The sequence below is a fragment of the Pristis pectinata genome, chromosome X (assembly GCF_009764475.1).
Source record: "Pristis pectinata isolate sPriPec2 chromosome X, sPriPec2.1.pri, whole genome shotgun sequence".
Taxonomy (NCBI): Eukaryota; Metazoa; Chordata; class Chondrichthyes; order Rhinopristiformes; family Pristidae; genus Pristis; species Pristis pectinata.
Window position 1 is genome coordinate 9501428 of NC_067450.1, and position 27929 is coordinate 9529356.

At 44.7% G+C, this 27929-nt stretch overlaps 1 protein-coding gene and 1 long non-coding RNA gene across 5 annotated transcripts in view; one reads left to right on the plus strand and one right to left on the minus strand.

The window, feature by feature from the left end:
* Positions 1 to 27929, minus strand: part of LOC127566994 (calcitonin gene-related peptide type 1 receptor-like) — a 68359-nt gene that overhangs the window by 40086 nt on the left and 344 nt on the right. For 2 of the 4 annotated variants that reach the window (XM_052009596.1, XM_052009595.1), the window contains exon 1: positions 14359 to 14444. In XM_052009596.1, coding sequence (XP_051865556.1) covers positions 14359 to 14429 — 71 coding nt within the window. In that variant the 5' untranslated portion in view covers positions 14430 to 14444. Of the gene's footprint in view, positions 1 to 5967; positions 6138 to 14358; positions 14445 to 27929 lie in introns of those variants that run through there. The other 2 variants (XM_052009598.1, XM_052009597.1) reach the window with 2 other exon arrangements.
* LOC127566995 (uncharacterized) lies at positions 192 to 27721 on the plus strand. Its single transcript, XR_007955823.1, has 3 exons — positions 192 to 388; positions 23493 to 23515; positions 27529 to 27721. It is a non-coding gene; the product is annotated as an uncharacterized LOC127566995 (long non-coding RNA).

The following is a 27929-nucleotide window of genomic DNA, read 5'->3' on the forward strand; positions in this document are numbered from 1 at the left end:
GGATGGCTGGAGTAGTCTGGGTGGAGGTGGTTTCAGTTCAAATCTCTACATCAGATGGGAGTTCAGGTTAATATTACATCGAAAAGGCAGCCCCTCTGACAGTGCAGCACCACCTCTGTACCGCACTGGAACGTCTGCCTAAACTGTGTTCTGAAGTCTCTGGGGTGGAGACTGACCAGCTTCTGACTCAGTGGGCAGAGTGCTACCTGCTGAACCACGACACAGGGAGGTTCTTGAAGCAACAAGAGCATTCATGAATTTTAATGCACAAAGGATTGTGGAGGAGAGTCCAAAGAGGGAGCTGCTTCCATCAGCTGCAGAATGGGAAGAATTGCTGCCATGTCTTCAAGCACTGAGTCACTAATGCGCAGAGAAAGGAGCAACCCTGGTAAGAGCTTTTTAAAAAGGCAACTGAAGGATTAAACCACTTTTGTTTTCCCTCCCATGACAGTTCCTCTTTCCTGTGAGCTGTGAGGCAGCTATATGTTCTGCTTTTGTTATATGCAAGACTGAAAAACTTTGAAGGCAGAAACCCGAGCTCAACAGCAGAATCCTATAGGCAACAGCACAGTGTCAGGCTACAGCAAGGAAACCACCTCGGTGCACAGTACAGCCCACTCCTACACAGGACAGCAAGTTCCCACAGACCATAGCATGGAGGACTCCAGCAGGCGTTATACCTTAGGGCCCCACGCTGTGTTCTACAAGAGTGTTTGGTTCTGTCTTCCACAGGGGTGCCGCCCCTCCCACCTCAGTCTCCTCCATCAGCACTGGTAAATGGGCAGACTCCTCTCCTCAACTCTCTCCCAGCACCACAGGCTCTGATTGCTGCAGGAACAGATGCCTCCCACTGACTGCAGGAAGAGCTCCATTCAATATCCAACTGACCAAATCGGCCCCTGTCCTGGGAGTGTGTGATGGGACAGTAAAGAGGGAGCTTCACTGTATCTAACCCTGAGAGTGTGTGATGGGGCAGTGAAGAGGGAGTTTCACTCTGTGTCTAACCCCGGGAGTGTGTGATGGGGCAGTGAAGAGGGAGCTTCACTCTGTGTCTAACCCCGGGAGTGTGTGATGGGACAGTATAGAGGGAGCTTCACTCTGTGTCTAATCCATGCCCTGAGAGTGTGGGACAGTGTAGTGAATGGGGTGTCTGGAACTCACTGCCTAAAAGGGTACGGCAGGCAGAAACCTTCATCACATTTAGGCAGTGCTTGAATGGGTACTTGAAGATTCCTGACCTGCAGGGCTATAAACCCAGTGCTAGTGTTGGGATTGGGCTGGGTTGCTCTTTTTTTGAACAGCACTGGGACAATGGGCTAAATGGCCTTGTGTTGTAAATTTTTATTGATTCTATCATTGCTGCACTTGCTCGGAACATTCATATTGTGAATGAATAAAAAAAATAGCATGACACTTGGGTCCCATGGAACTCAGAATTCTTCCCACCAGATCATTGTACAGTCCATTGAGTAGGGAAGGGAGATCTTCCTTTTAAGTAGCTGCATCTGCACACTCGTTCTCCTGCTGGGAAATCCAGATACTCCCTCTCCATCCACTGGTCTCTGAGTTCCCAGAGTGTGACCCAAATTATATTGGCAGAGCCCTCTATGCAGAAGTGAAAGGACAATGGAAAATCCAGGAAGGAACTCTCTCTGCCTCATGGTAACAAACGGAATCTTCCAAACTGTTTCTCTGTGCCCTTTTCAAAAAAAATACTCACCAGAAGTATAAAAACAAAACCTGTTAGAGTCAGATCAGAACACATTGTACAACAATAGTCACCACAGCAGAACACTCCCACATCCCTAACCAATACTGCAGAAGTAATCAGTTCAATGCTTTAGTTTGTGGGGTGGCCAGATCCCCGGGTTTGGAGGGCCATTCACGGGTCGAAAGAGAAGGCTGAGCACCTGAGCAAGGAAGCTGCCAAGCACACAGAGTGTTGGCAAAAAGCCCATGATACTATTTAACAAACACAAAATGCTGGAGGAACTTAACTCATCAAAAGAGGGAAATGAACAGTCGACGTTTTGGGCCGAGACCCTTCATCAGGACTGTGATCCTCCACTGAGTCCTGATGAAGGGTCTCGGCCTGAAACGTCGGCTGTTCATTTCCCTCCATAGATGCTGCCTGACCCGCTGAGTTCCTCCAGCATTTTGTGTTAGTTGCAGATGCTGGAAATCTGAAGCAGTCTCACTTCTGTCTCCATGATACTGTTTAGATATCACTGGCAGAGATTTCTTGAATATACTCAGTGACTGAGCCTCCAGCGCCCTCTTGGTCAGAGATTTCCAAAGAATCACCATCCTCTGTCATGAATGACTAACTCCCTATTTTAAGACAGGTCCTAAACAGCCCAGCCCAGGGGAACAGCATCTCAGCATCTATCCTGTCAAGACCCACAAGAATTTTGTATGTTGCATTGAGATCATCTCCCATTCTTTGAAACTCAAAAATAGACCCAGTCTGCTTAGTCTTAAATGTTGGTGTCTTCAACATACCCCCATGAGTCATCTGCCCAAATCTGCCCCACCCAATGATCTACCTGAAACTCATCTCTGATTACATTCCCCACCCTCTGTGATCCTCTCTCTGTCCCTTGTCTCACATCCTCTTCAGTCTCTCTCTATCACCTGCCCCACACACCCACAACACCCCGACTTATCCTCTTCTCCCTCTAATGTGTGATCCTCTCTACAACTTCTCCTCCCCATGTGATCCTTTCTGCAACCCCCACCTTTCTCCACATAAGCCCCTCTGCAACCCACCTCCCCATGCAAGCTTCTCTATAATCCTCCTTCCATGGTGAACCTCTCTCACCCCCACACATTCCTCCCTGTGTGATCCTCCATACAATTGCCCTCCTCCTTGCACAACTCCTCTCAGACTCCTTTCCCATAGAATCCCCTCTAAAACCACTTCACCTCTCTGTGCACTCCACTCCAGTCCACAAACCTCTTTACACCCTTCCTCATTCCCCTTGTGATGGTCTCTAAAATTTCCCTCCCTTCTTCCCACCCATGTGATGTTCTCTGCAATGATCCCTCCTTCCCTTCACAATCCCCTCTAAAGCTCCAGCCTCCTCTTCTGTCCCTATCAGCAGGAATCCTGCATACACCTCCAAAGCCCTCTGCTTCTCCACATGATCCTCTCTATAATCTCTCCACTGCAGGCAGCCACCCCTTCCAGCTCAGCCTCATGACCTCCACTCTCTGCAACAGTGTAGGATTGCAGCGTTGGGCCCTATCCTGCCGCAGGTAATTCCTCTGGGCCTCCTCTGCAGCCAAATATCCAAGCCTGCCCTACCGCAACCCGAGCCAAGAGCTGCTGCAAACGAAACCTGGCCACGGGGCCAAAGTCTGGGCGTCCCTGCTTTAAACAAAACCAGCATGACTCACGCATTAAATGTTATTTGTTTTCTTTAAGAGATTCTGTAACAAGTTATAATGACGAATTCCCAATGTATTATCTTTGGCTCTGGCACGTACAGGCAATTAAAAACAGCAAGAAGGGAAACTCCTGTCATTTACCTCCTTTTCCAGTACAAGAACAAATTAAACCTTTTATTGTATTTAAAGAAAAATCACATTCAAGCATTGTCTTTGGATAAAATGGTGAGGGGGGACTTAGCTGGTAACTGGGTTCAGGGCAAGCAGATTTCAAAGTCCCAAAATCAAAGGCATTGATCATTATTATTTTTATGTTTCCACTATAAATTCCTAAGTTTAGATATATAATTAAAATCCTACATGAACATGTCACAATGTAATTACACCATCCAGCTTAAACTTAATGCTGATGTCTTCAACATGCGCATCACCACCCCCCCCCCCCCAACGAGTCAGATGCTGCCTGACCCGCTGAGTTCTTACAGCAGTTTATTTTTTTGCTCCAGATTCAAGCATCTGCAGTCTCTTGTTTCTCTCTTACGAGTCATCTGCCCCACCCAATGATCTAGCCGAAACTCATCTCTGATTCAGTTTCACCAGACCCAGCAGTGGCTGTAACCACTGTAGCAAGTAGCAAGTCCAATATTACTGACTCAAGCTATAGTTTGCGTCTGTTCAAACCAACCCAACACTGGACCTGTTGCATCAAGCATCTTGAAGTTTAAAGGAATTGAATTCTGAAGCCATACTTCTAACCAAGTTTTCAAGGACCCTGCAAGTCCTGCAGGGTGAAACTGCGAGCTAACCCTTTCAAAACAGCTTTTTGGTGTCATTATTGTTCTTCTGTGGTCTGTACATACTGCCCGTGTTACATACAGAGCCTCTCCCGAATTGTTAATGCTGGAATTTCTCATCTTTTTTTTCCTCAGCCACATTTCAGATCCATTAATGATGGGGTGCAGATACATCAGTCTATAAAGATGGGAGTGAGCAAAAGGTGATCATACAAAGGTCAATTGGAGTTCTGGGTTTTAAGACATAAAAGTAACAATCAGTATTTCAATAGCATCTTTAATGGAGAAGAATATCCCAAGGCACTTCACAGAGGTATAATCAAAAAATAAAATCCAAACTAATGATATACAACAAGATGAAAAGAGGAAAGGCGGCAAGTTTGAGGGGTTCCATGGGGGAATTCAAAAGCAGAGCACACACAGCAGAGTTTTGGACTTGCTGAAGTTCAAGGAGATAGAGGATTGGAGGCTGGCCACAAGATCATTGGAATTGTTGGTTCTGGAGATAATTAAGGTACAGATTCAGTTCCAGCTGAGGTAGAGGTATACGATGTAGCTGTGTGATGGATGTAAAGTGTCCCCCTCCCTCCTCATTACAAAAACAGGAAAGTGACATGGAATTTGCTACAAGACACTGGTCTGGCAACTGTGAGAAGTATTGGGCCTGCATTATAATAATAAAGCCACAAATTCACAGAATGGGGGTAGTAAAGATTCACTTGACTGACAACAGGGATGAGGGATGAACAAAAGCTTGAATAGCAAGAATTTTTTTACTGTACAGAGAAGGTAATGAAATTTACAAGGAAAGCCCAGAAATAGACCAGCTGGTCCCTTGAGCCTGTTTTTTCCTGGAATAGTGAAGTTCACACTTAACATTGCTCCCATCCCTTCCCCAGGTAGCTGGTAGAAGATGGCAATCCTCTCTCTCTGGTCTTCCAATGCCTGGTACCCTGCAAAGGCCAACAATGGGCTTAGGCCCAGTTCCACACTGTATAGTGAACAATTGCTGCACTATCACATACAACTGCTTTCCACATGCTTGAGCTGAAGTAATCTCAGAGCCAAATGTTATATCCTCAGAAGAAAAGAAATATGACAGAGACAGAGCTGGTGCTAATGATATACTCTGAAGACCTGTGGGTCAGTATCAGCACATTCTGCCTTTCTGTCTCCTATGTTCCTTTGTTCTGCGTTCTTTAGTAAACGCTCAACACTCCAGAGCCTTCCCTGTAACTGGAGCCTTCCAACCTATTGATGCTTTCCAAACAAAACTGTCTGAGTTCATAATGATGAAATCAATTAAAGAGCAAACATAAAGAGAAAGTGAGTAACTCAGTGAAATGTACCAATCAAATAAGGTGTGTTTGAAGAATAATCTACCTCTGCAATGGGTCATCACACACTCCCAGGGCAGTACAGCGCCAATTTCTGTTGGGCATAGTTCACTGGCACTTATTAGCATAAGACTGTTGACATTTCAACATTAAAGTATAACCATGATGCACTAATTCGCTGTATCCTTAAATGGACATACCCGTCACTGATATTTCCCCCACAATGATTTTTTTACCCTTAAGTTTCTCTTCCCCACCCTGCCCTCAGCACAGGGCTACTACGCTGTGACTAGTGTAGGAGATTAACAGCTGAAGAATGAGCACCTCTTACTACTGGTATTGTGCACTATATAACACCTTAAATACCACCTTACAAGCTCCCTCTGTGATCAGAACAACACTCTGCAAAACTTTAGCAAACTGAGTAGGATAAGTTAAACATTTACCTCTCCAGTATTTCAGTATTCTTTCATCAATCCATCAGGAAACATCATATTTAACTTTCCTAGGACTAAGAGCCCTTATTTCAACAAAGTTTTACGAAAATTAAATGCATTTCTCAGCACAAAACAGGACTCACAGTTTGCAATCTGTCAAGATTCTCACTCACAATAGTTTTATGTAACGCTGCTGCTGTCTGGCACCAGCTGGAAATCATTTCCTCCCAAGATATGACATCCATCCGTGAGAATTTTTGATCACCAGCAGCCTGCAGAGGCAGCCTTGTGCCGGGACAATGCATCGAGTAGCCTAAATCAGCACAGGGAAAGTTATTCAGCAGCAGGAGGGGGGGATTTTGTCCCTACATTTCAGATGGAAACTAATCAATCTTGTGCTGTAAATTCTGCCACGGTACTTACCACTGTTTCTGCTGCTCCAGAGACTGCGATTTTGCTCAGGTCCTCGAGATCCAGACAGCTACCAGAAGTCTTGTCACTGTATTTAAGTTAGTGTCTTCTCACAATACATATTCCAGCAGAGTTCCATTTTCTGATCAGTTAGTCAGAGGAATGGGGAACACTGGACCCACCATTTTGTCTTGTACTTCATCATGATACAGGAGGCTATTCAGCCCATCAAGTCTATGCCAGCTCTCAAAGCAATCCCAGTCCACATTTCCTTTTAACCTATTCTCTATCTCATGCCCATGAACCGCCCCTGCCCCAGATTCTACCTCTCACCTGAACACTCAAGGCAATTTACAGCAGCCAATTAAGCTACCAACCTGCATACTTTTGGGATGTGGAAGGAAACCAGAGCACCCGGGGGAAACCCACATTGTCACAGGGAGGACGTGCAAACTTCATACAGACAGCACTGGAGGTCAGGATCAAACTTTGGTGTCTGGATCTGTGAGGCAGTGGCTCTGCTGGCTTTGCTGCAGTGTTGTACTGGGTGGAGAAGACTGAAAAAATCATTTCCAGAGCTTTTAAAAAAGCACAAATTTGCAAAAATCATACACCTTGCTTATCAGTTATCCAATCTCTGACACAGAAGAAATAGGAGCAGGAGTAGGCCATTCAGCCCCTCATTCCTGCTCTGCCATTCAATAAGATCATGGCTGATCTTTTACTTCAGTACCACTTTCCTGCACCAACCCATGTTCCTTTATCCCTTTAATATCCAAAAATCTATCAGCCTCTGTCTTGAATGTACTCAGTGACTGAGCTCCACAGTCCTCTTGGGTAGAGAGTTCCAAAGATTCACCACCCTCTGGGTGAAGAGATTTCTTCTCACCTCTGTCATAAATGGCCAATTCCTTATTTGAGACCGTGACCAGTAGTTATAGACATACCCAGGGGCAACCTCATTTCCATGTACCGTCAAGCTCATTAAGGACTTTGTATGTTTCAATGAGATCATCTCTTATTCTTCTAAACTCAAGGCAGTATAGAGCCTTCTCCCCTCATTGGGAAGCCCCTCTCATCCCAAGAGTAAACCTGGTGAACCTTCACCGCACTACCTCTATCACAAGTATATCCTTAGGTAGGAAGACCAGATCTGCATACAATACTCCAGATGCAGTCTCACCAGTGGCTTAACTAACTGCAGTAAGATATTTTAACTCTTGAACTCAAACCCTTTTCCAAAAAATGACCATTTCTGTTCCTAGTTCTTGCTCACCCTGCACGTCAACTTCCAGCAATTAGTATACACGGACACCAAGGTCCCTCTGACTGTCAACACCATTCAAAAAATACTTTGCTTTTCTATTTCGTCTGCCAAAGTCGATGGATAACATCACATTTTTCCACAATATATTCCATCTGCCGTGTCCTCACTCATTCACTTAGCCCATCTATATCCCTCAAGACCTTTTTCCATCCTCCTTAAAACCCACACTGGTGCATAGATTTGTATCAACAGCAAACCTGGATATACTTCACTTTGTCTCCTTGTTCAAATTACAGATTTTGATTGTGAACAGCTCGGGTCCCAGCAACAAGTCCCATGATACCCCACTGGTCTCAGACTCCCAATCTGAAAACAACCCGCTTTTTCCTACTTTCTGTTTTCTATTCATTCAACAATCCTTAATTCACTCAAGAATATTATTTCCAATACCAAGCACTCTAACATTATTTAATAACCTATTGTGTGGCGTTTTATCGAAGGCCTTCTAAAATTTCAAATACACCACCTTCACTGGTTCACCTTTACCTATTCTGCTAGTTACAACCTTAAATTCACACAGATCTGTCAAATGTGATTTCCCTTTCATAAATCCATGCTGACTTTGCCCAGCCCCATCATTATTTTCTAAGTGTTCTGCTATCACTTCGTTAATAATAAGTTCCAGCATTTTCCCTGGAACTGAGGTCAAGCTAACTGGTCTGTAGTTCCTTGTTCACACTTTCCCTCTTTTCTTGAATAGTGGTGTTACACTTGCTACCTCCCAATCTGTGGGAATCCTTTGAGAATCTATGGAATTTTGGAAGATACAACCAGTGCATTCCCTGTCTCCATTGCCACCTCCTTCAAAATGCTACAAAGCAGGTCATCAGGTCCTGGGGATTTATCACCTTTCAGTGCCATTAATTTCTCCAATAGGTTTTTGTTTTACTAATACTAATTTCTTTCAGCTGCTCATTCACTCTAGATCTACTGCTTTTGGCGGTTTCCAGGAGGTTTGCTCTTTCTTCTTCCTTAGGAGAGATGCAAAATATTTGTTCCATTTCTCTACCATTCCCTCATTCCCAATATAATTTTTCCTGTCTCAGTAAGGTATCCACATTAACTTTAGCTGATCCTTCCCATTTTACCTATCAGTAGAAGCTTTTACAGTCTGTTTTCATGTTTCTCACTAGACCACTCCCATAATCTGCTTTCTCTTTCCTTCTCAATCTCTTCGTCCTTCCTTGCCAAATTCTGAAATGTTCACATTCCTCAGGTTTACTGCTCTTTTTGGCAACATTACATGCATTTTCCTTTGATCTAATACTACCTTTAACTTCTCATGTTGGCTACAGCTAGACCATGTTTAGAAACATAGAAAACCTACAGCACAATTCAGGCCCTTCAGCCCACAAAGCTGTGCCGAACATGTCCCTACCTTAAAAATCACTAGGCTTACCCATAGCCCTCCATTTTTCTCAGCTCCATGTACCTATCCAAAAGTCTCTTAAAAGACCCTATCGTATCCGCCTCCACCACCGTTGCTGGTAGTCCATTCCACGCACTCACCACTGAGTAAAAAACTTACCCCTGACATCTCCTCTATACCTACTCCCCAGCACCTTAAACTTATGTCCTCTTGTGGCAACCATTTCAGCCCTGGGAAAAGCCTCTGACTATCCACACAATCAATGCCTCTCATCATCTTATACACCTCTATCAGGTCCCCCCTAATCCTCCGTTGCTCCAAGGAGAAAAGACCGAGTTCCCTCGACCTGTTTTCATAAGGCTTGCTCCCCAATCCAAGCAGCATCCTTGTAAATCTCCTCTGCACCCTTTCTGTAGTGAGGCGACCAGAACTGAGCACAGTACTCCAAGTTTTAGACCATGTTTCTTGTTGGGACTTTGTGCCTAAAGGGATATATGTTTGCTGCAAACTATGAATTAATTCATTAAATGTTAGCTCAAAGAAAAACGAGTCCTGGCATCCCTCTCCAGCTTGAGGGCAATAAGGCTGCCTTGTACTGCTGCTTTATTCAATGTCTTTCACTCTTCTAATCAACATATGAGCTTTAACAGACACCATTAGAATTTAACTGAACAACTGGGTGACATGTATTCAATTGATTACTGTCATTGCTCTTTCAAATCTACATCTCAACAATCATAATTTAAAGCTTACAGCAACTTTTCAGTTGTTCCTCTTTGAGTATAGTTTTTAGTAGTACAATTAAACTTTCATGATTGGTAATGTCATGGCGTGATTTCTATGCTATAGCGGTACCACGGCAAAGACTGCGGTGAGAGATCATTCGGAAGGAGGAAATACTACTAATTGCTGTAAAATGTGGTGGTGAGGCACTGTTGTATGTTGATTGATTGGCTTCCTCTGTTACTGTGAGGGTCCTAAGTGAAATAAAATTGGATTAATCTCAACACAATCCACTGTGGGCCCAGCAATACAGCAGTCTCTAACTCCAAATGCAAAGCAATAGGAGCCTATTCTGTTCCCAGCATTAAAAGCCCTTGTGGAACACACATCCAGTTCATTAAAAAAACAGATGGTTCTTTTCTGAAGAATACAGCCTGGGAGGAAACAGCATATTTAGTCCCTTGAGAAAGTGTCTCCGCTTTTCCATAACGTTTCTTCAAACACACTGTTCTCTGCACAAACAGGAATGTGGCTCAGAGTTAGACAATGAAATCTAGTGGAGCATTCTGCCCTTGATCAGGGCCACTGACTTTATAAAAATAACTTGTATTCAATTCTAATTTAAGAGCCCACTTCAATTCCTCAGACTAGTTTTCACACAGCCTTCAATCCAGCCTCGTAAACCACTGTGCCATCCTCTATACATTTGGCAGGACATATTGCTTGCATGCCCCACACCAGACTCCTGAAGCAGACACTCTATTCTGAACTCCGTCGTGGCAAGAGATCACCAGGTGGACAGGGGAAAAGATTCAAGGATGTGCTCAAACCTTCCTTGAAGAAATGCAACATCCTTACCGACTCCTGACTGCAAACTACCCATCCACCCATTCTGTCAGTTACCTCCTGTCCCATCTGTGGAATAGTTTGTGGGTAGCACTGTGGCCTCATCAGTCATCTCAGAACCCACAGAACCGGAGTGGAAGCAAGTCACCCTCGATCTCGAGAGACTGCCGAAGAGGTTTTACGAACCATCACAGGATTCCATATCATAAAATTCATTTAAATATTTTAAAATAAAATCTGCAGCAATGTGGCCTGTAGTTTTACCATAACAACAATTTGGTTAAACATCCAACAACCTGGGTGTGCACCAGTGCCAATAAGCACCCCTTTTCAATCTCAGTACGCAAAATCCTGGACTATTAAATCTTCAGCAGCCCACCCCGCCCAATGAAACAGTGCGCTGGTGCTCCCTGCGTGGCTTGTGATGACCTAACACTCTGCTGCTTCCATCACTGTGGTTGCAGGAATGTTCCCCAGTCCTTACTTCTTGGCCTAAAGTGGAACTTGGGGTTCTACAACACCAGTGGGATCCCAAAGGTCATTCTTAGACTGATCTAGCCACAGCATGCACTGCACAGCCAGCGTTAGCTACTGCCACAACTGAAGAGGATTCCATGGGTAGAGTTTGTGGTAGGGATTTTATTGAGAATCATAAGGTCACAGAGCACAGAAACAGGCTCTTCAGCCCACCATCCGCTCTGACCATCAAGCACCCATTTACACCATGCCTGCCCTGCTGTCCAACAGTTCCTAGATCTCAGGCAAGCTGCTCACTAATATGGCATCCCAGGCACAGCCCTTTCAAAATGGACTGGGCTCCTAATAGGACTACCTTGTCTGTATAAATATTATGGATATCAGTCATTGCTCAATGAATGGCACTCTCACTGAGTCAGTAAGTGATGGGTTTGTCCTGTTCCACAGATTTGAGCACAAAAGTCAAATCTGATGTTCCCAATACAGTACTGAAGGAGTACCCTTCAAATGAGACATTAATTTGAGGTCAATCTCCAGGTGGACCAACAAAACTCTATTCACTATCTTGAAGAACAGTGGAGTTAGGGAATGGATTCATGGAGTCATACAGCACAGAAAAGTGATCTCAAGTCATTGAGGTTATTTAGAACTATTGTTACTGTTGTAATGTGGAAAACAAGGTCAGCAAGCAGCCAATACCAAGCACCTAAAAACAGCAATTCGACAATCTGTTTTCAGGACGTTGATAACAGGATAAATATAGTTCAGGATCCTTCTGGTCACTACACTGTGAGAAGGATGTGATTGCATTGGAGAGGGTGCAGAGGAAATTCACCAGGATGTTGTCTGTTTCAGGAGCAGACAATTGCTGGTGCAGTGTAATGGCTGCATGAGACGGGTGTCCCAGCAAGGTGTCAACTCTTCAGTTGCACCCCTCCACTGAAAACTTTAGTTAAGCCTGAGCTCTCAGGCAGAAATGGTCAGGCATTGCACAGTAGCATCTGAGAGCCATAGAGTCACACAGCACAGAAACATGCCCTTTGGCCCACCAAGTCCACATCGACCATCAACCACCCATTTGCACCAATCCTACACTGATCCCATTTTATTCTCCCCACATTCCCATCAACTCCCCCCAGATTCTAACACTCACCCACACACTGGGGGCAATTTACAGCAGCCAATTAACCTACCAACCCATGTGTCTTTGGGATATGGAAGGAAACCAGAGGACCCGGAAGAAACCTACGCAGTCACAGGGAAAACATGCAAACTCCACACAGACAGCGGCGAAGGTCAGGATTGAATCTGGGTCACTGAGGCAGCAGCTCTACTAGTTATGCCACAGTGCAACATTCTTGGTGCCAAAAATGAGCCAGCCAATATACCTATCAAAGGCAATTGGGATTAGTGGAGAATTTGTGTAAATGGGCACTTAGTGACTCGATGAACCAAAGGGCCTGCTTCTGTGCTGTATGACTTGATGACTTACGATGGTGGTGGTAATAAATAGGACATAGTCAGTAGAATGGCAATGGTAGAGGGGATGGCAGGTCGAAAGGTCAGGGTGTGGGTCTTTCGCCCTACCACGTTTGAGAAGTGGTAGATCAGTGGTTCAGGAACCGGGATTTGGGCAAGTGTCAGATCAGGACTGATATCCAGGTTTGAGGGGGTTTGGGGGAGTAGGGGAAGATGGGGTTGTGTTTGGTGCGTTGCGGGGGTCTGAAGCATGAAGTACTTCATTTCGCTGACCATCACCCTGGTACCAAACTATGCAGGGAAGGCCACTTTGTCCTGGGAGTTCCAAAAATGGCCATTCAATGGGGTCCGTGTTCTGAAAGGACTGTTGCACAAGGATCGATATCATTTTGTGCTTCTCCAACGTGGAAATGGCCAATCAAATTTTCCAAATGACATGAAATGATCCAGGAATGGACATTAACACAGTTCACTCCTGAAAACAAAATTGTTCAGATGAAGAAACAGCATTATGCAACTGAATTTCTAGGCAAATGTGCTTAGATTAAAGATGAATTAGTTCATTATTCTTAGCCATAAATCAACCTTACTAGCCCACAGAGTTAAGTTTTCAATCTATGAGTTGAAATCTCTGCTAAAGTCAACAATTGAAGTGAATCCTTTTTGAAGACATAAAAATTAACCCAAGATACAAGCTGGGTAAACTCTTCAGCAGTGACAAAAGGCAGAAGCAGAAAAAGGTGAGGCAAGACAAGGAAGAAAGATGGATGGAAGGAAAAGGACAGCATATTGCAGATGGCGAAGTATTCACAGCTAATGAAGTCCTTCTTTGAAAAAGGCAAGAACACCATCAAGGTCCCAAAAATAGCAATAAGACAAGAGACCAATTGATCTCCTCTTGTTGTAGTTGTGGAGAACAGAACTCCCCACTCTTCTCCCAGAGGAAGAGGGGCAGCACAGTGGTGCAGCGGGTAGAGCAGTTACCTCACAGCTCCAGAGACCCCGGTTCAATCCCGACCTCCGGTGCAGTCTGTGTGGAGTTTGCATGTTCTCCCTGTGATGGTGTGGGTTTCCCCTGGGTGCTCCAGTTTTTTTACCTCATTCCAAAGGCACGAGGGTTGGTTGGTTAATTGACCGCTGTAAATTGCTCCCTAGTACAGTTGACAGGTAGTTGACGGGAATGCATGGATTAGTGTAGGATTAGTGTAAATGGGTGCTTGATAGTCAGTATGGACTCAATGGGCTGAAGGGCCCATTTCCATGCTGTATAACTCCGTGATCCTTTGAAGTGCCAGAGGGAATCCTTAACATCTCATCTGATGGCCAACAGTTCCAATAGTGTGCTGTTCACACAATACCAGAGGCTCAAATATATAGCCTTTAAATTGTAAGTTGGAGCAATTTCACTCAGCGGGTACAGAACTTAAGTTGAGATGGAGATGCAGACAAAGAAACAGAATTAAGAATTAAGAGGAGTGGATTTTGCTCCATAATTTTATCTTGCTCTCAACCAGCCAACTGATTCACCTGGGTAATAGCAGTGAAAGCCATTCAATAATTCAAGAAACTATAGGCATTATAGAAAACATGGTAACACTTTAAAAATTAGCAAGCTAAGAATAGCCTGGATCTCTCCCAAAACAGCAACCACAAAATGCATGCAGGGTAATAGACGGAGGGTTAAATAAAGAGTTTTCTTGCCAATGGAGACTGAAAATTCCCAAGACTAATTTTATTCACTACAGTGACTTGTATCAGGTAATCTTACCTTTGATTCAGTGGTGTTGCTTCCAAGTTTAGTGACCAGTCCCTGCCAACAAAGCACAGTACATATCCCATTACAGTAACACAAGCGAGAAAACAATATGGGTGCAGGTTGTTGAATGCTATAGGGAGAAAACATTATTTACAGCACAGGAAGGGCATGTGCCTGTGCACAGAGTTCAGCCCAGTCTCCTGCAGTGTAATACATTCTAGACAAATAAACACAATAGTGCAGCTAGTTTTAGCAACAGATCAGGTTCTTGGAACATTATCAACTCAACACACACAGAAATTACTGTACAGGCTATTTGACAACTGTAAGGGGAAGTGGAAAGCAGCAACCAAACACTGTCTATTGTAAAGGGGAGCTGATTAACCTTGAGGAAACTCTGTCCTCCAGGAGCAAAGCCATTCAGTGGAGCCTAATACTCCCATGCAGATTACTGAAGTTCAAAAATAACTTACTAAAAATGTGGGAGAATGAGGACACTCAGACGTGTGCCTGTTACAACCTCTATGACTTGCCTGACTCCCTAATTGCTCTGACGAAGGGTCTTCGACCTGAAACACTGTTTCCCTCTCCACAGATACTGCCTGACCTGCTGAGTGCTTCCAGCATTTCCTGTTTATATTCCTAATTGTAGTTTAATTTATGGCCCAGAAGATACAGAAGGTGAAGCAGCCAAAGATGTACAATTCCAGCTGCTTCACGCTGGATGGTGTCCCCTCTTTTGAGAACCTCTCATAGAAGTTGAACAATCTCCTGCCATTAAAGTTGCTGCCCCTCAGCCTCAATCAATGCCAATGAAATAACTGAAGGTAGGGTGGAACAGATTAATTAACTGGTGTACAAAATTCCTGTGCATTTGGGAAAGGGAAGATAATAGAGGACGTCAGAACAATCCATTGACGATTTGGCTGACCATTCTATGTGACAGTGGCCCAGATCGTGCTAACCAAGTCCCCTCCCACCTGGAAAATCACCACCTGTGCTCCATTGCATTGTGCTTACCTTGTCTGGATGTGGAAAGTCTGCTTTTCTGACGGTCCACACCTTGAGTCCGGCAGCATGGCCCATACAGGACTGGGCCTCAGGTGGTGTAGTGCCCCATTCCTGAAACACAGCCGAGACCCAGCATAGCTGGGGCCAGATCTTTGCAGGCTGTAAAAGCTATCATTGAATGTAATAGTCTTCCGATGTTTCTCTCATTCAGAGATACTTAAAAGTGATTAAAACAGAAGTACAATAAAACGCTGATAATCCACTATCCAATTGTTTGGAAATCCCGATAGTTCAGCATCAGTGGGTACCATTTCCCGCTCTCCCTTTAAACTCACTGTGGTCCCGTTTCCCACACTGCCTTTAAGCTCACTGGGGTCCTGTTTCCCCCTCCCTTTAAACTCACTGGGGTCTCGTTTCCCACACGCGCTTGAAATTCACCAGGATGTTTTCTGGGCTCCCTTTAACCTCACCAGATTCTCTGGAAAATTTATGATACTACTCTGTAACATCTAAAAGTGTGTTGGAGTATTAATTGGAAGAACATCCAATAGTCTGGAGAATCTGCCAGTCTAGCACCACCATACTTTTATTGTTCAAAACTTTTTTTAGCTACAGGAAAACTCCTTTAATCTTGCATAGTCTGATTAATAGTTTAATGTAAATAACTAAAAATAGCTTTAAACAATAAAAGTTTTAAAGTAACTAAAAATATGCAAAACACATAAAAAATGAAAAACATAAAACTAAAGCAAATTAATTTTAAAAAGCAAGTTACCTCTTAGCTTTCACCTCCTCGTCCTTTATCCTCCAATCCCTGCCTGAAATCAATGGGAACTTTAATCCTGCACAGGTCTGACCTGCTGTATGATCATAGTGGCAATTCCCCAGTGAAACACCAAGATGTGAGAAAGGATGGCCTCTTCCGGCAGGCTCCATGTGGCTGAATACTGGCAGTTTCAATAGGAACCACTTGGTATTGGTATTGGTTTATTATTGTCACTTGTACCGAGGTACAGTGAAAAACTTGTCTTACAAACCGATCATACAGGTCAATTCATTACACAGTGCAGTTACATTGAGTTAGTACAGAGTGCATTGATGTAGTACAGGTAAAAACAACAACAGTATAGAGTAAAGTGTCACAGCTACAGAGAAAGTGCAGTGCAATAAGGTGCAAGGTCACAACAAGGTAGATCGTGAGGTCATAGTCCATCTCATTGTATAAGGGAACCATTCAATAGTCTTATCACAGTGGGGTAGAAGCTGTCCTTAAGTCTGGTGGTACGTGCCCTCAGGCTCCTGTATCTTCTACCCGATGGAAGAGGAGAGAAGAGAGAATATCCCGGGTGGGTGGGGTCTTTGATTATGCTGGCTCCTTCACCAAGACAACAAGAGGTAAAGACAAGAGTCCAATGGAGGGGAGGCTGGTGTCCGTGATGCGCTGGGCTGTGTCCCCACCTCTCTGCAGTTTCTTGCGGTCCTGGGCAGAGCAGAACTTGCAAAGGCAGCATTTTCTGGCCCATTATTGTAAGACATTTTTACACATATATGCCTCCCAATACAGCAGATTTCATTGTCTAAATCCTTCTCTTACATTTGTCTCAGACTAAAATATTTCAGTTCTAGCCTTCACCATTACATTTTATGACTGTATATATGTGTAAGGGTACCTTTAAGAAATGAGTGTACCACGTGGCATGACTTTTGATACATTGTTGTACCAGACACTACTGTTTAGTCATAGAGTCACATAATGATGGAGAAATGGAGCACAGAAACAGGTCTTTCAGCCCACCAAGTCCACACTGACCATCAACCACCCACCTACACTAATCCTACATTTGACTCTCCCCACATCCTCAACAACTGTCTCAGATTCTCCCCCTCACCCACACACCAGGGACAATTTACAGCGGCCAATTAACCCAACAACCCGCACATCATTGGGATATGGGAGGAAACCGAAGCACCCGAGGGAAATGCACGCGGTCACAGGGAGAATGTGCAAACTCCACACAGACAGCACCCGAGGTTAGAATTGAACCTGGGTCACTGGCACTCTGAGGCAGTGACTCTACTGCACCACTGTGCTGTCTAATTGTGAATTACTGCCTTCAGTAAAAATGTTCTGTTGATAGCGCTACCTCAGTTATTTGCCTGTGCAATCAGCAACAGAAAAGAGCCTACAGAAACTGCATCGGCAACGTGGATGGGACGCTATCGTTTGAAGGAGTAGCAGGACAGTAATCTAGTGCAAAGAAAAATAGAGTGCAGTTCTTCAAGTTGAACCAGAATGGATGGGTTAGCTACGTCAGTGAGCTCGAGAAGTACGAGCAGGTTCACCCATTTGTCCAGAGTATGGATTATGTTCCTGAAAATAAGTGATATTGAGCTCTCCAGGGTTAGTCATACAAAAGAGAGATGTGAAATATGTGAGAAGGCGGCAGCAATATTTTCACTGGCAGTAGGGCCAGAGTTGTTGGTGAGTGATATATTACCTCCAAGGACATAATGAAATCCTTGAGGTGAGAATTTAATTTGAATGCTGGAAATTTTTGAGAGCCATGAGCTTGGCATGTGGAACCAGGACAGAGAGGAAACGGTTGGTAAAAGTGTGATCAGGAGGCTGACACTGGCAACAGGTGTAATTTCAAGACCTCCTTGGATGTGGGAGGAAAGTGGAGTACCTGGGGAAAACCCACGCAGTCACAGGGAGAGCATGCAAACCCCAGACAGTGATGGAGCTCGGGATTGAACCCAGGTCTCTGGAGCTGTGAGGCAGCAGCTCTACCAGCTGTGCCACTGTGCTGCCCCAGAACATGCACCTCATCATAGAATCATAGAGTCAATGAGCTCTACAGCACGGAAACAGGCCCTTAGGCCCAACTTGTCCATGCCAGCCAAGGTGCCTACCTGAGCCAGTCCCATTTGCCTGTTTGTTCCATATCCCTCAGAACCTTTCCTATCCATGTACCTGTCCAAATGTCTTTTAAACATCGTAATTGTACCTGCTTCTAACACTTCCTCAGGCAGCTTGTTCCACACACCCACCACCCTCTGTGTGGAAAAAGTTGCCCCTCAGGTTCCCTTTAAATCTTTCCCCTCTCACCTTAAACCTGTGCCCTCTAGTTTTAGACTCCCCTACCCTGGGGAAAAGACTGTGACCATTCACCTTATCTATGCCCCTCGTGATTTTATAAAACTCGACAAGGTCATCCCTCAGCCTCCTCCGCTCCAGTGAAAAGTCCCAGCCTATCCAGTCTCCCCTTATAACTTAAGCCCTCCCATCCCAGTAACATCCTCATGAATAATCTCTTCAAGTTTACTGACATCCTTCCTATAGCTGGGTGACCAGAAATGCACACGACAGACTGCACACTACAACACATAATAGAGGCGTTACCAGAGAGATGTTTCCAGTGATGTCACAAGAGGCAGTTGCTGTGAGTACACACACCCTTCTGCTCATTTTGGCTGGAGTGCAACAGCAGAGTAGGCACGGATCTTTAACATCGTAACAGCCACGAGCACTAACTCTACTTTGCAGCATTTTCCTCTTTGCCATGAGAGCCAAGGTAAGATTTGTCCTTCAGACCATAATGCCAACTGACAATTCCCCACTGTGTCAAACACCACTGAGTCTACACTGGCTTTGCACCATTTCCCAAATGAGCCAACCAACGGTGATTCAGTGGGATGAAAGGGAACCTAATGGGATTCATTCAGATAAATGGAAAACAATAGAAGTTCAATAGGATAAAGCAGAGAACAGGGATTCAGTGAATTTATGGCTAGGTCAGTGCGGAATCAATGGAACAATGAGGATTCAGTAGAATGAAGGGGAAACCAGTGGGAATTCAATGGAATAAAGGGTGGATCAGTGGGAATTCGATAGGATAAAGGATAGGTCAATGTCGATTTAGCAGTGTAATGATCAATGGGGAATTGAGGTAAACCAATGAGAATTCAGTGAAATAAAGGGAAGATGTTGGGAATTCGTGGAGTCAAGTGGAGACCGAGGAGGGTTCAATCCATAAAGTGGAGGCTAAGGAGGATACAGTGGGATAAAGGGGAGACTAATGGGAATTCAATGGAACGAAGGGAAGTCAAAGGCATATTCTGTCAGATAAAGGGAAGACTAATGGAATTAAAGGTGGACCAGCATGAATTCAATCAGATTGTGTTCAGATCAATGGGGATTTAATGGAGTTTGGGGAGACCAATCAGAATTCAATGGGGTAAAGGAAAAAAGAATGGAGATTCTGTAGGATGAAATGAAGCTCAATTGACTAAAGTGGAGCACAGTGGGGAATGAAGGGGATTAAAACTGAGACCAATGCTGGTTCCATGGGAAACAAGGAGAGAAATAGGAATAGGAATTGGAATTCAGTGGGATAAAGAGCAGACCAATTCTGTTTTGGGGGCTGAAAGGAAGACTAATGGGAATTCAGTGGGTTAAAGAGGACATCAATGGGATAAAGGTGGAACCAATCAGAAGTCTGTGGAATGGAAGGCAAGGCAGTGCATGTTCAATGGGATAATTCATGGACATTCAGTGGGATATAAATTGTCTAATGGGGAATCAGCTGAATAAAGGAAAAAGCAATTGGGGGAATTGTCCAATAATTGGGGGGGGGGGGAAGGGGATTCAGTTGGATGAATGGAAAACCAATCAGAATTTCAGTGGGATAAAGAGGAGTCCACGGTATCCTGTGGGATGAAGTGGGGACCAATGGGAATTAAGTGAAATAAACAATGGACCAATGGCAATTAAGCTGGATAATGTTCAGATCAATAGGGCTTTATTGGAAAGAACGAGAGACCAATGGGAATTCAGTCAGATAAACGAGAGACCGGTGGACATTCAACAGGATAAAGCAGAGAACAATGAGGCTTTTGTGGAATTAAAGCTGTACTAGTCTGGATTCAATGGAACAATGTTTACATAATGGGGATTTAGTGAGACAGTGGAGAGGTGAATAGGGATCGAGTGGGGTGAAGGAGAGCCCTGTGTGCAATTAATTAGCAAAGGGGAATAAAATGGAGATTCATGAGATATTCAATGGAATTGAAGATATAACAGTATGTTACCCTCTCTATGGCTTCCACATCTTTCCTGTAGTGAGGTGACCATAACTGAGCACAGTACTCCAAGTGGGGTCTGACCAGGGACCTATATAGCTGCAACAATACCTCACGGCTCCTAAATTCAATTCCCCGATTGATGAAGGACAACACACCATATGCCTTCTTAACCACAGAGTCAACCTGCGCTGCCACTTTGAGCATCCTATGGACTCGGACCCTAAGATCCCTCTGATCCTCCACACTGCCAAGAGTCCTACCATTAAGACTATATTCCGCCAACATATTTGACCTACCAAAATGAACCACTTCACACTTATCTGGGTTGAACTGCATCTGCCACTTCTCAGCCCAACTCTGCATCCTATCTATATCCCTCTGTAACCTCTAACAGCCCTCTAAACTATCCACAACACCCCCAACCTTCGTGTCATCCGCAAACTTACTAACCCACCCCGCCACTTCCTCATCCAGGTCATTTATAAAAGTCACAAGTAGTAAGGGTCCCAGTACAGATCCCTGAGGTACACCACTGGTCACCGACCTCCACTCAGAATACGACCCCTCAACAACCACTCTTTGCCTTCTGTGGGCCAGCCAGTTCTGGATCCATACTGCAATGTCCCCTTGGATTCCATGTCTCCTCACCTTCTCCAATAAGCCTCGCATGAGTACTGTATACAGTTTTGGTCACGCCGTTACAGGAAAAATGTGACTGTGCTGGAGAGGGTGCAGAGGAAATTTGTCAGAATGTTGCCAAGACTGGAAAATTCTAGCTATGAGAACAGTTTGGATAAGCTTGGGTTGTCTTCTTTAGAGCAGAGAAGATTGAAGGGAGACTTATTTGAGGTCTATAGAATTACATAGGGCCTACTTAAGCAAATAGGAAGGACCTACTTCCCTTAGCAGAGAACTAAAGTCATTGATGGAAGGATTAGGGGAGAGATGAGGGGAACTGTTTTCACCCAGAGACTGGTGGAGGAAGAGACCTTTGACATATTTAGATAGCACTCAGATGCATTCTTGAAGAGCTGAAGGGCTACGGACCCAGTGCTGGAGGTGAGTTATGCCAGGGATCTCTCCTTCAGCCAGCATAAACGTGACAGACTGAATGGCCTCCTTCTGTGTCATAACTTTTCTTTGATCATATCCACGAGGTATGTTCTTAGCCCAGCATGAGAACCTTGTTCCAATCTTACACTGCACAATATTAATTTTTCACACCTTATCTGAAATGATTGTCTATATTTGTGTAATATGGACAGCACAGTGGTGCAGTGGGTACAGCTGCTGCCTCACAGCACCAGAGACCCAGGTTCAATCCCGACCTCTGGCACTGCCTGCGTGTGGAGTATGCCTGCAATCGGTGTTTCCTTCGGTTTCCCCTGACATCTCAGAGATGTGCAGGTTGGTAGGTTAAATGGCTGCTGTAAATTGCCCCTGGTGTGTAGGTGAGTGGTAGAATGCAGGGGTGTTGATGAGAGAATAAAATGGGTTCAGTGTAAATGGGTGGTTGATCGTCAGTACAGACTCAGTGGGCCGAAGGGCCTGTTCCCATCCTGTGTGACCCATTGACTCAATGATATCTGAATGGACATGAAACCACATATCAATGCACCTAATCAGAGCTCACTGTTGTTGATTCACGTTCTGCTATACCTTAAGCTGCTGATGCTGAGTGGTAATCATGTTCCAGTTTTAGGATTTATTTGCCATGTATCCATCATTGCTTAAAAACTGCCCATTGCAAACATTTAGGCCTGATATTGGTATTGGTTTATTATTGTCACTTGTACCGAGGTACAGTGAAAAAACTTGTCTTGCATACTGTTCGTACGGATCAATTCATTCCACAGTGCAGATACATTGAGTTAGTACAGAGTGTATTGATGTAGTACAGGTAAAAACAATAACAGTACAGAGTAAAGTGTCACAGCTACAGAGAAAGTGCAGTGCAATAAGGTGCAAGGTCACAACAAGGTAGATCGTGAGGTCAGAATCCATCTCATTGTATAAGGGAACCGTTCAATAGTCTTATCACAGTGGGGTAGAAGCTGTCCTTAAGTCTGGTGGTACGTGCCCTCAGGCTCCTGTATCTTCTACCCGATGGAAGAGGAGAGAAGAGAGAATGTCCTGGGTGGGTGGGGTCTTTGATTATGCTGGCTACTTCACTAAGACAGTGAGAGGTTGCAAAGTGAAATCAGGACCAATCAGCAGGGAATGAATAAATACAAACTGGGAAGAGGTGCCGGGGTTCATTGGCTGGATTGACAGAGCTCAGCAGGAACCTTATGCCTTGAAGTCTTTGTTTACATGTGAACAAGTCTGTGCTGTGAAGAACTGTGTGTGCCACGCAGTGCATGGTTCACTCTGCTTTCACAGCCAAGGTTTAACGGAGGTACCAATCTGATAACAGGTGATCTTTGCAGGAGCACTGTATTATCAGAACTAGTGAGTGGGGAACCGAGCTTTCAGCAACACTGTTCAGTTTCCTCACGCACTATGGGAGCGTGGATTACCACTTGTTTTTAATGACCACTGATATGAGGTTGACATGCCATATGGAATGATATCAGCCGTTAACACGTCATTAGCTATAGTGGAATCATTGAGTCATAGAGTCACACAGCATATAAACAGGCCCTTCAGCCCACTGAGTCCAATAACCACCCATTTACATCAATCCTAAGTAATCTTACCTTATTCTCCCCACATTCCCATCAACACCCCCAGATTCTGCCACTCACCTACACACTAGGGGTAATTTACTGTGGCCAATTAACCCACCAACCCCCACGTCTTTTGTAAGTCGCAGTAAACCGAAGCACCCACAGAGATCACAGGGAGAATGTGCAAACTCCACACAAACAGCACCCGAAGTCAGGATTGAAACTGCGTCTCTGGCGCTGAGGCAGCGGCTCTACCAGCTGTGAAACACAGCATTCCTTCTAGGTTCTGGTTCTTGAATTGTAGGTGTGTGACATGGGACAGGAATGGACTGGAGGGAACTCTTTCAATATACAAGGCTAATTGTTCCTTTTCCTTTACAGTGGAGGAAGAAGCGCATACGCAGGTATGTCTTAGCCGAGCTAATTCCCCACAAACTCCTAATTAAGTTGAAAATATAAAGAACAACATTAGTTCATCTTTATTGCTGGTCTTGGGATCTGAATATCATACTTCTCACAACATAGAGGTGGCTGTTCAGCCCATCGAATCTATGCTGTTCCCCCCAACCCATTCTTCCCACATTCCCATCAACCCCCCCCCCCCCCAGATTCTACCCCTCACCCACACGAAGGGCAACTTACAGCAGCCAATTAACCCACCAACCCGCATGTCTTTGGGATGTGGGAGGAAACCGGAGCACCCGGGGGAAGCCCATGCGGTCACAGGGAGAACGTGTAAACTCCACACAGACAGCTCACAAGGTCGGGATTGAACTGGAGTTGTGGGATAGCAGCTCCACCACTGTACTGCCAGAGTATGCTCTACATCTAACAAATTTTGTTAATTGCAAACTTTATGGACCATTTTGATTAGCCTCTTTCCCTGGTTTTCTTTCTGTGAGAGAAGAAATTAGTTAGTGTTACTCACCCTTTTGCAGTAATATTTTTGGAACTGTGAAACAGGATAGGATTAAGTCTGGCTGCGGTGATTCTCATTGACAAGTTAATACAAGAATCGCCAAGACAGAGAAGGCTGCGGACCAATTTGCTTGTAGATTAGTGTGGATGGGTACTTGATGGTCAACATGGACACTGATGGGCCGAAGGGCCTGTTTCTGTGCTGTATGACTCTGACTCTGTTGATTCCATTCACACCTCCCAAAATAGGTGTTAGCAAGGGATCCATGGACGGCATTCACCTTGATAGGAACTCGGAGATACACTTGACATCTCACACAAAGATCATCTATACACTGCCACATGATGGAGAAGATCCTGAGAGACAGGATTTATGAACATTTGGAGAGGTATAATACGATTAGGAATAGTCAGCATGGCTTTGTCAAGGGCAGGTCCTGCCTTACGAGCCTGATTGCATTTTTTGAGGATGTGACTAAACACATTGATGAAGGGAGAGCAGTAGATGTAGTGTATATGGATTTCAGCAAGGCATTTGATAAGGTACCCCATGCAAGGCTTATTGAGAAATTTTAAGGAGACATGGGATCCAAGGGGACATTGCTTTGTGGATCCAGAACTGGCTGGTCTGCAGAATGCAAAGAGTGGTTGTTGACGGGTCATATTCTGCAAGGAGGTCAGTGACCAGTGGTGTGTCTCAGGGATCTGTTCTGGGACCCTTACTCTTTGTGATTTTTATAAATGACCTGGATGAGGAAGTGGAGGGATGGGTTAGTAAGTTTGCCGATGACACAAAGGTTGGAGGTGTTGTGGATAGTGTGGTGGGCTGTCAGAGGTTACAGAGGGACACAGATAGGATGCAAAACTGGGCTGAGAAGTGGCAGATGGAGTTCGATCCAGATAAGTGTGAAGTGGTTCATTATGGTAGGTCAAATATGATGGCAGAATATAGTAAGACTCTTGGCGGTGTGGAGGATCAGAGGGATCTTGGGGTCCGAGTCCATAGGACACTCAAAGCAGCTGCACAGGTTGACTCTGTGGTTAAGAAGGTATTTGTTCATTGTCCTTCATCAATCGGGGAATTGAATTTGGGAGCCAAGAGGTAACATTACAGCTATATAGGACCCTGGTCAGACCCCACTTGGGAGTACTGTGCTCAGTTCTGGTCGCCTCACTACGGGAAGGTTGTGGAAGCCATAGAGAGGGTGCAGAGGAGATTTACAAAGATGCTGCCTGGATTGGGGAGCATGCCTTATGAAAACAGGTTGAGGGAACTCGGCCTTTTCTCCTTGGAGCGACGGAGGATGAGGGGTGACCTGACAGAGGTGTATCAGATGATGAGAGACATTGATCACGTGGATAGTCAGAGGCTTTCTCCCAGGGCTGAAATGGTGGCCACAAGAGGACACAGGTTTAAGGTGCTGGGGAGTAGGTATAGAGGAGATGTCAGGGGTAAGTTTTTTACTCAGTGGTGAGTGCGTGGAATGGACTACCGGCAACGGTGGTGGAGGCGGATACGATAGGGTCTTTTAAGAGACTTTTGGATAGGTACATGGAGCTGAGAAAAATAGAGGGCTATGGGTAAGCTTAGTAATTTCTAAGGTAGGGACATGTTCGGCACAGCTTTGTGGGCCGAAGGGCCTGAATTGTGCTGTAGGTTTTCTATGTTCTATGAATTAAACAAAAAAAAAAATAGAACTCAGACTGTCCTGGGGCCTTCAAGTCCCCAGCTAGCCACACTGGTGCTCACTCCAACTCCGAATCTGTAGAGGGAAAAGCAGAGAATGCTAGAAGCATGTGGGGAACTCTGCTGCCGTTCAGAGAGGGAGGAAAGAGCTGAGAGCAAGTGTGGACGATGGAATGGAAGTGATTGAGGACCCTGTCAGCAACGGGGAGTGAGACTCCTCAGTGATGACAAAAGAAGACACATTAGTTGCACTAATATGAACAGTGACAACACGCAGGCAACAGGCTGATAAGTAGCAGGTCACATTTGCACCTCAGAAGTGCTAGGCAATGAGAGTCTAACCACCTGCCCTTGACATTCAATGGCATTACCATTGCTGAATCCCCCACCATCGACATCCAGAGTCACCACTGACCAGAAACTCAACAGGACCAGCCACATAAATACCAGGGCTACAAGAGCAGGTCAGAGGCTGGGTATCCTGTGGTGAGTGACTCACCTCCTGACACCCCAAGGCCTTTCCCCCATCAACAAGGCACAAGACAGGAGTGTGGCAGAAGGCAAAAGCAGGTGACGTTGGGAACACTCAGCAGGTCAGGCAGCATCTGTGGAGAGAGGAACTGAGTTAATATTCCTCTTCAGAGAACTCTGTTTCTCTCTCCACAGATGCTGCCTGACCTGTTAAGTGTTCCCAGTCTTTTGTTTTTTTCAGATTTCCAGCATCTGCAGTCTTTTTTATTTTTATTTCTGTTTTAGTGTGATGGATCACTCTCCACTTACCTGGATGAGTACAGTTCCAACAGCTCTCATGAAGCTTGACACCATCCAGGACAAAGCAGCTCACTTGATGTGCGCCCCATCCACCACCCATCCACCCCCTCCACCACTGGCTCACAGTGGCTGCAGTGTGTACCATCTACACAATGTTATTCCGACAGCAACTTCCAAGGACAAGGACAACAGTTGTATGGGATCACCACCACCTGCAGGTTCCCCTCGGGTGGTGGCGATCCCATCCTGATTTGGAATTGCAAATCCTGGAACTCCCTCCTCGGCAACACTGTGGGAGCACCTTCACCGGGACTGCAGTTCAAGGCAGCAGCTCACTCCCACCTTCTCAAGGGCAATTAGAGATGGGCAATAAACTTTGGCCTTGCTGACTATAACTACATCTCACGAAATAAATTAAAAAAGATGTGATGAAGGCAGAAAATCAGAGAATAGAATGGAGTTGTGAATGTCAGTAACTGTGGAAGCCTGTGGGCTTATGGTGCCAAAATTAAACTTGGTCAAATGTGGGAATTATGAAAGATCTGGCGATCGCAAAGGCAGTGGGCTAATAATATGTTGGAGCAAGAAACAAACTGCTGGAGGAACTCTGCAGTCGGGCAGCATCTGTGAACAGAGAAACAGTGAATGTTTTGGGTCTGCGACACTTCTGGGAAAGAGAGAACTGCAAGCAGGTTCATGTTAACTTGGTAAAAAAAACTTGCTTGCATCTTTCTCTTTCCCAGTTTGACGAGGTGCCACAGACATGAAATGTTGACTGTTTCTCTTTCCACAGATGCTGCCTGACTTGCTGAGTTTCTCCAGCATTTTTCACTTTTGTTGCTAAACTAAGATAGCAGAAAGCAGGAAATGTTTGTCACCTCCTTCTGGAACAGAAAGAGAAGATTTAAGCAGGAATTTTAAATAGAATCGATCATATGTTCATAATGGATGAAATATCCTTTAAATGTGTGTGTTCACTGCTGTAGTGATTAACAACTATTACGTCTACTTTCTCAGTATTTAATCATTTTTCTGTTGCAGATTAAAACGCAAGAGGCGAAAGATGAGACAGAGGTCCCAATAACTTCATGTAGAGTTACTGTTAATCTTTGCACAGTTAAATTGCAAACCTAAGAAGAACTGCAACATGTCTTGCTTGGGGCATAATCATCAAAATCAAAACATTGGATGAAGATACATTCATCACATTTGCTTTATCTTCTGGAACTCAAGAATGAAGTCGCACTGGACATTGTGTGTTGAAGCAGTAACTCTGTAATAAAGGCTTTTACTTGTTTAACGTGAGCTAGCAAAGCTAATATCCGTGCAGTGTTAGAATAACAAATGGCATGGGTGCAACAAACACTTGGCCAAAGAATTAGAGTTAGTACTAATTCTAATTGGGTTAGTAAAACAGAAGCAACAGACACTGCAAAAGTTTC